This window comes from Tenrec ecaudatus, chromosome 5 (assembly GCF_050624435.1).
Source record: "Tenrec ecaudatus isolate mTenEca1 chromosome 5, mTenEca1.hap1, whole genome shotgun sequence".
Taxonomy (NCBI): Eukaryota; Metazoa; Chordata; class Mammalia; order Afrosoricida; family Tenrecidae; genus Tenrec; species Tenrec ecaudatus.
Genome location: NC_134534.1, coordinates 38,617,567 through 38,629,725, shown reverse-complemented (window position 1 = coordinate 38,629,725; position 12,159 = coordinate 38,617,567). Strand labels below are relative to the sequence as shown.

The 12,159-nt window shown below is 40.4% G+C and overlaps 1 protein-coding gene across 3 annotated transcripts in view; it reads left to right on the top strand.

Annotated features, from left to right (window-relative positions):
* Window positions 1–12,159, top strand: part of VPS13B (vacuolar protein sorting 13 homolog B) — a 731,003-nt gene that overhangs the window by 443,953 nt on the left and 274,891 nt on the right. For all 3 annotated transcript variants that reach the window (XM_075549441.1, XM_075549440.1, XM_075549439.1), the window contains exon 33: window positions 1,414–1,557. In XM_075549441.1, coding sequence (XP_075405556.1) covers window positions 1,414–1,557 — 144 coding nt within the window. The remainder of the gene's footprint in view (window positions 1–1,413; window positions 1,558–12,159) is intronic.

Here is a 12,159-nt window from a genome sequence, read left to right as displayed (position 1 = left end):
CATTGTTACAAATTTCCTATTTCCAGGTGAATAATGCAAGAATCTAGCGATAGCAGACGTGGTTGTAGGAGCAGCCCAGCATCATGCTAAGGAATATCACCGTAAGCCATCCACTAGCTTGTTAGTGTGTCAGCTTCCCTATCGACATGCACAGCCTTAGCTGCCACAGTGCCCTCGAAATGCCGATGTGGACAAGTTGATCAAAAGAGATAATATTTATAAGAGGAATCAGAAAAGGCTAATTTTCCATAAAAATGGAATTTCTGTTATTTGCATGGTATTTACAACTACTGCTTCTACCAATTGCCTGCCTACTCTTTAATCTACTCGTAGTGGATTGCTCATTTGTTGGAGTGTTTACAGGAGGTACGGCACTGGACGTACTACATTAGCTGTTAAAGCAGGGCAAACGACATCTCCTGAGTCAGTGTGCCTCATAATCCTCTTAATCATTACCTGAGGAGTAAAACAAGAATTTCATTACAATGAGTAAATACAGGGGACTTGTAGTGGGAAGTTTAATTAACGAAAAAATGATGATGATTTCAGACCTGCTCTTTTAATGACTATTAAAAATTGCTGTAAGCTGCCTGGCTTGTATTTGGCCAACATAGTCTCCTGAAATCTATGTCCTTGCATGACAGAAATAAGAAGAAGGCCTATTGGCTGTTTCATAGCATTTGAACATTGACCACATGCACTTCATGACAAGAGGCAGAGCTACTTCTGCTTATTGAGTGAAGCTTCTGGAGAGCTTTTCCGTTTCTCTGTTCTTTCTCCCGATGGTTTTCCACTGATGAATGTTCAAGGGATTCAGTTATGAAGAAAAGCACCAGTTAAGTAATAAGCATCTTACCTAATGCTGCCAAGATTTGCGCAGATTGAAGAAGCAGTGAAATTAATTAGTCTAGCTCTCTCTGGCTTCGGCACTGTAATTTGTCGTAAATCATTTAAAGTCTGTTCCTCTGGGGAATACTCGCAGCACTTGTGATTGTAATTGCCTGTCTGCAGCTGACTGTTTACATCTGCCTGTCCGGCTTCAGGAACAGGTTGCCTCGCAGGGCTAGCCTTCTACACTACCTAGGTTGTGCTCAGTAAATATTAATTTCTTTGAATGAATGGACAACATGATTTACATACTGAGGTATGTGAACAGCTAAATGGATATTATAAGGTTAAAAAAAGTAATGTTTGTTTTGTAACTAAAGACCTTGAGAGTAGGCTGTCATGAATACTTAGGAGATTAATCCATTGCACTGAGTGTGGTTGCTATTTCTGCTGTTCTTTTTAATATTTGACCTTGAGTCCCAGGAAACATCATCAACATAATAAAGATCCAATCCTCAAGAATGACAGATTATCCCATACTAGCTCTCACGGGTCTTTATCTGCATGCACTGTTTGTCCCTTCAGGAGGTTTTGGTGTGCGGCCATTCCTTGGAGGTGAATATCACCACAAACCTGGACTTCTTTCTGAACGTGGCGCAAGTTCAGCTCCTCCATCAGTTGCTGGTCGCAAACACGACTGGGACGGAACCCTCACACAAGGCCACAGAGGTACCGGTTACCTGATTTTGATTCACATTCATAGTTGGGAAAGTATAATTAAACCAAGTGATTTCTGCTAATTATTCCATGTTTAACTGTCTTTGAGGCATAGTCATAAATCATTTTGGATTAATAGTCTTTATTTTTGAGGTTTGTTTGGTCGCTTTTCCCCCCCTATTTATCTAGCACCTTTGGAAAATTTCTGTGGCCTGGCCTCAGAAAAAGCTCTGGAAAAGTAGGACTTTATTGCCCTTCTGAAACTTCTAAAGGATAATGCAAGAAACCTGGTATAGCTTTCCCTTACTCCACTGCATTCCCAGCGCAGGGCCTCCTTTGGAAGCAAACTTTGTTCGAGTACTCTGGGGATTTCTTCAGTAAATAACCTCTAAAGCTTTCGTTCCCCATGCTCAGTGAAGAACAGACACAATCATAAAGTTGAATGCCGGCCTAGATTTTAGTTTTGATCCAGAGTTCACTGGCAGCCTGCTTTGTCACCGCAGAGGATGTCGGCGTGGGGCCAGCAGCTGCCTGTGGATGCTGCGCAGAATATGCTTGCGCTGCCTTTTGTCTTCTACCGTTAATAGAATCTCCTTCATCATATCTGTACTGGGAGCAAAACTGAGGTGCAGAAATTGCTCATATGTGAAGACAATGTGGTTGTGATTCTTTACACTAGAAGGCAGAAGCTTCTAGATTCTACAGTTTAAGAAGGTAAAGATGGCAGGGGTAGAAACAACGCAGGTGACCAAGGAATGGGTCGACACAGTGGAGTACATGCATCCAAGGGCCTCTCATTCGGCCACAAAGAGAAATGAGCGCTGACCCATGCTACCACGTGGGGCAAGCATGAAAACTGACATTGTGCCGAGGGAAATCACAGACACCACAAGACCACTCTTTAAGATTCCCCACATGAAGTAACTAGAATAGGCAAATTCATAGACAAGAGTGTGGATGTGGTTATCAAACGCGTTGACTGCACAACATAACACATGTAATTCAGACACTGAATGGTCTGCTTATGAAACATATAAGTGGCAAAATGTTTGTTTTACATACATGCCACCATAATATTTTCAAAACAGGAGACTTCACCTCTTACCCCAGTTTCACTCAGTGCCCGGCAATGTGATAGGCGTTTCCGTCTAACTCAACGCCTCCCTATTTGGGTGTGTGACAGAAGTCTGATGCAATGGAAAGGGGCATTTTGCAAAAGAGGATCTTGGGGCTTAGGGAGGGTTAATGAGCTGCCCCAAATCACATTCACATACAAATAGGAAATGACAGATGGACCTGAGATCGAAATCGAATGAAGTCTCCCCTCAGTGTTCTTTCCATTTCGCTGTTAGCGTGCTACCTAGGTAGCTATTACTCCATCAGTCCTCTTTACTGTATTTTAATCATTGAGCTAAAGTATAGAGTTTGGGGAGAAAGACGATCCTCTCAGCTCCCATAAAGATTTACGGTCTGGGACTCCTGGGGAGGGGCACTCTGAGTTAGAATCGACTCAGTGGTGGTGGGTTTGGTCTTTCTGGTTTTATAGTACGGCTTTTAAGTTTTGTAAATGGAGATTCTTTAACTTGGGCATCTCTTGCTCAAGTTACATATCTGATTTCTGTTTACTCATTATGTCTTTAAAAGAACTCTAGAACTATATCTTCTTTGAAATACTCCCCCCCGCCCCAATATGCCTTAGGCTATCCATAAGAATGTAATTGTGTGACATGAAAATAAGCAGGTAAAATAACTTCCCTGTGACATATTTTATGAAATGCATGGACCGAGTTGGTTTGGAAACAATGCTGTGCATTCCTACATTCTTTGTAAAATGATTCCTGAGGGTTGAAATGGCTCATGGTTAAGCGCTTGTCCACTAACCAAAGGTCAGTGGTTCGAACTCACGGGCAGCTGCTCGAGAGAAAAGACCTGCTCGTTTCTTGTAAAGCTCACCTCCGCTGCAACCCTGGGGGGAGTTTTGCCGCATCCTGTGGAGCCACTGTTCAAACTCCATGACCTGTAACTATTGTTCTATTTGTGCCTATTTGATGACCTTCTCTCATCAAGAATTCATAGACTGCAGGTGTTTTTGGAGTTCATACAGCCAAGCCAATTGGTTGTGAATTATTACTTACCTGCTTCTGATGCCTATTAGTAGGATCTGACTTGGGTAAGTAATGGGGCGCTCAGTGTTAGATTAAAGAAGTGTGAACCTGGATGTTGAGTCATTCCTGATAGCTCCAGAATCTGGTTGGGTTCTTTCTGCTACCCCCCCTACTTGGTAAACGTATGTCTTCCTTTGTTCTTTATTGAAGGTGATATTAAATGTACACACATATAATGAGGGAGGGTAGTTTGGTCTGCCCTATTGGAAAACTAAAGGATTCTTAATAACCTGTCAGGTCGAAAGGTCACCTGTTAATTGAATTGCCTTAAACTTCAGCATCTCTCTCTTTTTTTATTTTTAAATATCTCTGTTTAGAAATTTACCATCTATAGGTTTATAAAATAAAAGCTATATCTCCTTTTTTGTCTACTGCTAATAGTATCTGGGGATGATGAAGCTGAGCACAATTCCCTGAAAATTTGGGAAGTTAGAACATGATGGGTCAAAGACAGCCAGTGCCTGTGCTCATGATAACAAAGGCTTACTGGCTTCTCTCATATTAAGTCTTCTCTTTAAGGTTTGGACCTGTAACTTAGTGGGGTACATTTATGAATATTTCACTTTTTAAAAAGACCTTCAGGGCAATAGAACAATATGATTCCACTCCTAAATTATTTGCTGAAGGTGGACATTGGGCCTCTACTCAAGTGCTCTCTCAAGGCAAGAACATTTTGTTCTGTTAAACTGGCATTCCTTGATGTTCACCTTCCTGACACAATCACTGAAGACAAAGCGGGTGCATAAGCAAATATGGTGAAGAAAGCTGATGGTGCCTGGCTATTAAAAGATAGAGCATCTGGGTTCTTAAAGGCTTGAAGATAAACAAGCAGCCATCTAGCTGAAAAGCATCAAAGCCCACATGGAAGAAGCACACAAGCCTGTGTGTGATCACGAGTTGTTGATAGGATCAGGCATCAAAGAACAAGAACATCCTATCATTGTGAATGACGGGGAGTGTGGAGTGGAGACCCAAAGCCCCTCTGCAGGCAACTGGACATCCCCTTACTGAAGGGTTGAGGGGAGGAGACCAGCCAGTCAGGGTGCAGTATAGCAATGATGAAGCATACAACTTTCCTCTAGTTCTTTAATGCTTCCCCCACACACACTATCATGATCCCACCTACCTTACAAATCCGGCTAGACCAGAGGATGCACATTGGTACAGATAAGAACTGGAAACAGAGGGAATCCAGGACAGATAAACCCCTCAGGACCAATAATGAGAGTAGCCATACCAGGAGGGGAAGGGGAAGGTGGGGTACAAAGGGGGAACCAATCACAGTGATCTGCATATGACCCCCTCTGTGGGGAACAGACAACAGAAAAGTGGGTGAAGTGAGACATTGGACAGTGTCAAACATGACAATAATAATTGATAAATTATCAAGGGTTTGTGAAGGAGGGAGAGTGGGGCCAGGAGGGGGAAAATGAGCAGCTGATACCAAGGACTCAAGTAGAAAGCAAATGTTTTGAGAATGATGATGGCAACAAATGTACAAATGTGCTTGACACATGGATATATGTATGGATTGTGATAAGAGTTGTATGAGCCCCAAATAAAATGATTTAAAAAAAGTTATTTGCTGAACTCACATCTGATAATTTAAGAATATAAAGACATTTAAATTGTGTCCTAAATAACCTGCCTATATTATATCAGAATATATTTTTAAATACTGGTTAATTACCTATAAACAACCTCAATCATTTTTCAAAATTACCGTATATACTCGAATATAAGCCGACCTGAATATAAGCCGAGGTACCTAATTATTACCTGGGAAACCAGAAAAGCTGATTGACTCGAGTATAAGCCTGGGGTGGAAAATGCATACACTATTGGTGAGTTTCAATAGTGTAAACAAATGAAAATAAAATTACTAAAAATTGAGACATCAGTGGGATAATTTATTTAAATATTTATTTTAAATAAAAACATAAATAAAAGGACAAGTCATTTAACATTAGTAAACCAGCACAGTAAGTGGAAAATTGGTTCAACAAAAACAATAAGGTATCAACAATGATACCTTAAGAGTACTATTCCCTGAGCTCAATCAGCAACCAAGCTAAAAGGTAAAGAGTTAAAATCCTTCAAAACTGGATTCCTCATCATCATCCGTATCCCAATGCAGAGCTTCAGCTGGTGTGAGGTCATCATAGACGCTGCCCTCACTGAGATCGCCGTCATCACCATCACTGCTGTCATTTTCATACAGAGCGCAGTCTTCACTGCCATCCATAGCATTACTAATACTACACTTCTGGAAGGCACATCACACCATGTCTTCTGGAATGTCTTCCCATGCATCTCGAACCCACTTTGCTATTAACTCTATGTCAGGCTTCATGAGATTTCCTCCTTTTGTTAGTCAGCCTTGACCAGATGACATCCATTCATGCCACATCCTTCACACACGGTCTTTAAAAGGCTTATTCAAAGATACACGTCACAGGACGGGCTCTGATTGGTTAGATGTGAGTAAACAAACATTCAAAGCCCTGCAGTGTCAGCGGGGCTTTGAATGAACAGCTGAGAAATGGCAATCAGCCGTGAGATAACAGACGCTCATCCTGTTACCTCAGGGGAGAGGAGGGCCCAGCGAGATGTTACACCTCTCTGGGGTACCACTGACCCGTGTATAAGCCGAACCCCAGTTTTTAAGCACATTTTTTGTATGTGAGTATATACGGTAGTTTTGAGAATAAAATTTTTTTCAAAACCAGAAAATTGATTCTGGCTTAGTTATTAGGGTAGTGAGGGGATATGTGTTAGTGAAAAATTAAAAGGCCTGACATTATTTTAATAAGAGTAAAGGGTTGATAGTGGAACTCAAGTTGATATCCTTATGGATTTCAAACCAATAAATGTCACACCACTTGTCACAGTATTGATGGTCGTGAGTATATAACATCTTTCAATAAAAGAACCTTGTATTTATTTACTGTATTACTATCTTAGGATACTTGTGTTTTCTGTCAACCATTGGCATGGCTTCTTTTGAATTCCTCAAAATTATTCAAGAATATGAAGGGAGATTCTTTGTTTAGTAGAGGAAACACCTTCACTATAAATAAACACCCACTGCCATGAAGTCAATTTCCATTCATAGAGAACCCTATGTAGTGTTTCAGAGACTACAAATAGTCTCAGGAGCAGACAGCCTCCTCTTTCTTTCCTAGAGCAGCTAATGGGTTTGAACTACCAGACTTGGTGTTAGCCACTCAATGTTAAAGAAAGGGTAGGAAAAATAAACCTATCTTTGGGAATTGAAGTGCAAATCTAAGGATTATTGCTAGCATATAAAGTATACTTTTGATGTATATTTTAATCAGTTGGCCATCTAATTAGTAATGAAATTTTGCAACTCATCAATAAAATGGAAGCACTTCTGGAAAATAATATTATAAGCCTTTGTTTTAAGCAAGTTCTATCACATATAGAATAAAACATTTACAATGCATTTTCTCTGAAAAACACTCTGACTGGGGCAGGCCAGTGGTTTAAATAGCCTGTATTTGTACTCTTTGAGTTTCATTGTTCCCTTGGACGTGGTGACTGCCATGGCTACTGACTCCCAGAATATTCTAATTCAGGTGAAGTCGGTGTCGTAGAAAATTTCATAACCTCCTGCTATGCTATATAGGCTTCCAAAGACTATAGATATTGATAGGAGCAGACAGCCTCAATTTTCTTCTGGAGAATGGCTGGTAGGGTTGAACCTTGGACTTTGTGGTTTCTCTAAAGCCACCACGGATTCAGTTACTGTCAGAGTTAAAAGATACAATTAATTGTAAACGGAAAGCACCAGCTTTGATTTCTTTCTTAGTGTGTAATAGTGCATGGTGCTTCAGACTGTTGTTTCACTCTTCCAAGATTCTTCCTCTCCTTACAAGAGGGTCATATTCTAATCAGGGTCTAATTATATAAAGGGAGTTATTAGATACTGTAACCATAACATCATGTGACAAAATTAACAAAGGACAGTGTTTAGCGATATGTGCCCATTGATTTGGGGAAGATTTATTTTTTTAAATGTAAATAAAGTATTAAAGAATTTTAATTTCATATGTGTTATTGTTATTTCCATTTCAGAGCAACCCTATTCAACAGAACTAAATGCTGCCCGGTCTGTGCTGTGTTCACAGTTGTTAAGACAGGAAGTGAAGGGTGCAGAGGAAAGAGAGTTTACGTGGGTGATTGTGTAGTAGCAGATTCTTTACGGAGTCTAACGGAGTCTAACAGAGGACCTTCTGGGAACATATGTGGTTGAAGATTGGGGTTTATCAAAACCTGAGACTGGAATGAGGGAAGCTGTGTTGATACTTTGGTGCATTTCCATGATTTTTATCTTGACTTAGGCATGAATGTAACAAGCCAAAGCAGAGGTTGCGTGTTTCTGTGTTCAGGAAAGGAGATGGGGATTCTGGTTGACGTGCACATGTTGGCTTCCTGTGGATATTGCTCTGCTGAGTATTCGTTTTACTTCAGAAGCACCTGATACAGTACTTGTAACCAGGCAATAAACACAGATGCCTGTAAAATATGGATTCAAGCAGCGCCTTAAATGGACAATTCAGGCCATGAGGGAATACCTTGAATTTCTTGAAATCTAGCCCTGGAAAAGAAATTAAGCCTTTTACTGCCTATCGTCTCTAAGGGAAGGACTTCATAGGAAGAAGGCACTCTTGCACCTGTTGGTATTTCAGTTGAGTCTTGAAAATGTTAAGGATAGTATAATTTTCTCCTGGGGAGTAGGAGGGTCGAGCAAACCAAAATGCATAGCTTTGCTGTGAAGATTTTTTTTTAATGGTGTGGGGAAATGGTGCTGACACAATGTTAGTATTTTAGCCATTTTAGGTGTTTAGTATTTACACATTTCTTGACTAGAAATCCTGTGAATTATTTATGTTTTCCTAAGGCTCCTTCAACCTGGATGTCTTAGTTTTATTCAACAACTATTTTTAAGGCCTTGCTGTTACTAGAATTAAGGAGGCCTGGTGGCACCGTGGTTACCCATTGAGCTAATAACTGTAAGGTCAGTAGTTTACCAGCCGCCGAGAGAAAGATGGGCTTTCTACTCCCATAGAGTTACCCTCTCAAAACTTACAGGGGTAGTTCTAATCTGTCCTAGAGGATCACTGCGAGTCAACCTTGACTCGGTGGCAGTGAGATTTGTTTTGTTGTTGCTGGATTTTATTACAAGATATAAGGACCCCTGGTGATGTACTAGACCACTAACCGGAAAAATTGGTGGTTCAAATCCTGTAAGCTCTTCTATGGGAGAAAGATGTCCCCTATAAATGTTAGTTTGTAAACCCTACAGAGCCCTCTTCCCTAAAGGGTCTACATGTGTCAGAATTGACTTGATGGCAGTGAGTGTGTCTTTGTTTATTACCAGATATATTGGCTACAAACTGAGTGAGTTATAAAAAGTATATTGTGGCCCCTGCTGTCTAGGATTTTGTAATCTGGAAAGGAAATGACAATGCCGGCAAATGAAAAGATAGCTAAGAACTCAAAGAAGTATATGAGTTAAATATGTTCTGTGGAAAATAGTACTACAAGAATTCAGGCAATAGATTCTGTGATGCTCACCTTGCTGACAAGATCACTGAAGACAAAATGGTTGCATAAGCAATGTGGTGAAGAAAGCTGATGGTGCCTGGCTATCAAAAGTTAAAGCATCTGGGCTTAAAGATTTGAAGATAAACAAGCGGCCATCTAGCTGGGAAGCAACAAAGCCCACATGGAAGAAGCACACCAGCCTGTGTGATCACAAGGTGTTGATAGGATCAGGTATCAGGCATCAAAGAACAAAAAATCATATCATTGTCATTGAGGGGGAGTGTAGGGTAGAGACCCAAAGCCCATCTGTAGACAATTGGACATCCCCTAAAGAAGGGTCAAAAGAAAGAGATGGGTCAGCCAGGGTTCAGTGTAGCACTGATGAAGCATACAATTTTCCTCTTTACTTCTTCAATGGTTCCTCCCCTCCCCCACTATCATGACCCCAATTCTACCTTACAATTCTGGCTAGACCCAGAGCTTGTACATGGGTATAGGTAAGAGCTGGAAACATAGGGAATCCAGGACAGATAAACCCTTCAGCACCAATAATGAGAGTACTGATACCAGGAGGGTAAGGGGAAGATGGGGGGAGAGAGGGAGAACTAATCACAATGATCTCTATATAACTTTCTCTCAGGGGAACGGACAACACAAAAGTGGGTCAAGGGAGACATCAGTTAGTGTAAGACATGAATTATTTTTTATATAAATTACTAAGTGGTCATTAGGGAGGGAGTGTGGGGGAGGGGGAATGAGCTGATACCAAAGGGCTCAAGTAGAAAATGTTTTGAAAAGGATGATAGCAACATATGTACAAATGTGCTGGACACAATAGATATATGCATGGATTGTGATAAGAGCTGTATGAGCTCCCAATAAAATGATTTTTTTAAAGGATTCAGACAATGGAAGAGTGGTCAGAATTGAAAAGTGAGAAAACAGTGAGTGACCTATTGACTCAGTAAATACTAGGACCTCCCCATGTCAAACACTGAAGATAGTAGGTTGACAGAATTAAACACAAAATTGAAGTATTAGTACTCCCATATTCTAGTGCCCATATATTAGGAACAAGAGAGAGAATCATAAAAAATGGGAACTCCTAAAAAATTAAATATACACACACCAGCAGACCACACATTCGTGGGAAAATTCCATTTCTAACGAACCTCTTAAAGCCTGCTCATACAAAGATTACACCACCTTAAATTTTCTAGAACTGCTTTGAGTTTTCTTACCAACCAAAACCCATGGAGTTTTGGGATGTTGGCCACTAGTAATGAGAAGCAGTAGGGGGTAGGAATTTAATTTCCCAATAATAAAACACAGTTAGGCTTGGAAGAATATGTGTGTGAACAATGACATAGGTTTGTAAGCATTAGGTCCTTGGGCAGAATAATGAAAAAAATCTGGTTTTCCATAGTGGAGGAATTGTGTAGAGAAATAGTAGCAGATATACTAAGGAATATCTTTTATATCTTGACAGTTAACCAATAAAAAAGGAAGACATGAATGGATGAAGAGACATTAGTGAAATTTTAGGGGGAAGTTTGCTGTGGCCAGTTTATTTTTGCAAAGGTTGGGAAATGACATTAAAAAATCTATATTCACCACAAAAAAAGAAGTTTTGGACCAATATCTCTTAAGAAAATAGATGCCCAAATCCTTAAACTACTAGCAAACCAAATCCAGCGATATATAAAAAGAATTCCACACTGATTGAAGTGAGAATTACCTAGGAATGCAAAATTGAATATCTGAAACTCAATGTAAAACATGTTTTTCATTCTCTAATCAATAGAATAAAATTAGAAACTATTTGTTAACCCCAATGTATGCAGAGAAAATATATATAATGCCCTATCAATAAAATAAAAACTCTGCAGCATATGATTATCTCAATATAAACCATGGGATTACATCAATAAAGGCAATTGCTTTGACGCTTTGTGTTGGTCTTACAGACATTGTGGTTATCCAGGTGAGTGGGCAAGAACTAGAGTGGGCTGGTGAAGTAAGAGCCGATTGGAATTGAAGATGACCTGGAGGCTCCGAGGACAGACAGGAACTCCTTTCGTTCCGCTTTGGTGGTGTTCTGTCAGAATTGTCGATGCTTTTTACCGTGAAGCTACATGGACACCTGATCCAGGACTTGCAGAAACCAGAGAAGGATGTTAAGCAAACTGAAGGAGCCATAGGTTTAGATTCTGCTCCCCACCAGCAAGATGACCCACCCAAAGACAAGCAAGCCAAAAGTGCACCATTTGCAATCACAGTGGTCGCCCTCTTTCCTTCTACCACCCAAATCCTGAGTAAAATGTTGATGTGGCCGACTGCGACCTACATGGACACGGAAGGGAATTCTGAGAAACATAGTTCCAGGTTAACTGAATTGCCTCATCTAAAGCCAACGCGTATTTCAGTAAATATATATAAAACCCCGTGGGTTCTGCCAAAGGCAGAAGATGTGGTAGATACAATAGTTTTCACTTTTAGAGGGTACAAAGCATGCCATTTCTTTCTATTTTTTAAACCAAATTTTTTTGTGTGAATTAGGTGGGGGTTATATATCAGATCATCATTTTTACATTAACTTGCCTTGTTCCCTCCCACTCCACCCTACCTCCCCCTTTTCTCCAGCCCCCTCTTAGAAGAGTACATGATCTTCCCTTCTCCCGACTTAGCACCTGTCTACTGTCCTGCCTCTTCCTTCCCCTCCCCTCCCTGCTGTCCTCCCATGAGACTGTCACAGTCTGTCTCGCTTGGTACGAAGACCTTTCCTTGTTTGTTTGTTTTTTAGTAACAGTGGTCTCTCTTTTTAAAAAAATTTTCTCATATGTATTTTTATATATTTCACCACAATAAAGGTAAAAGG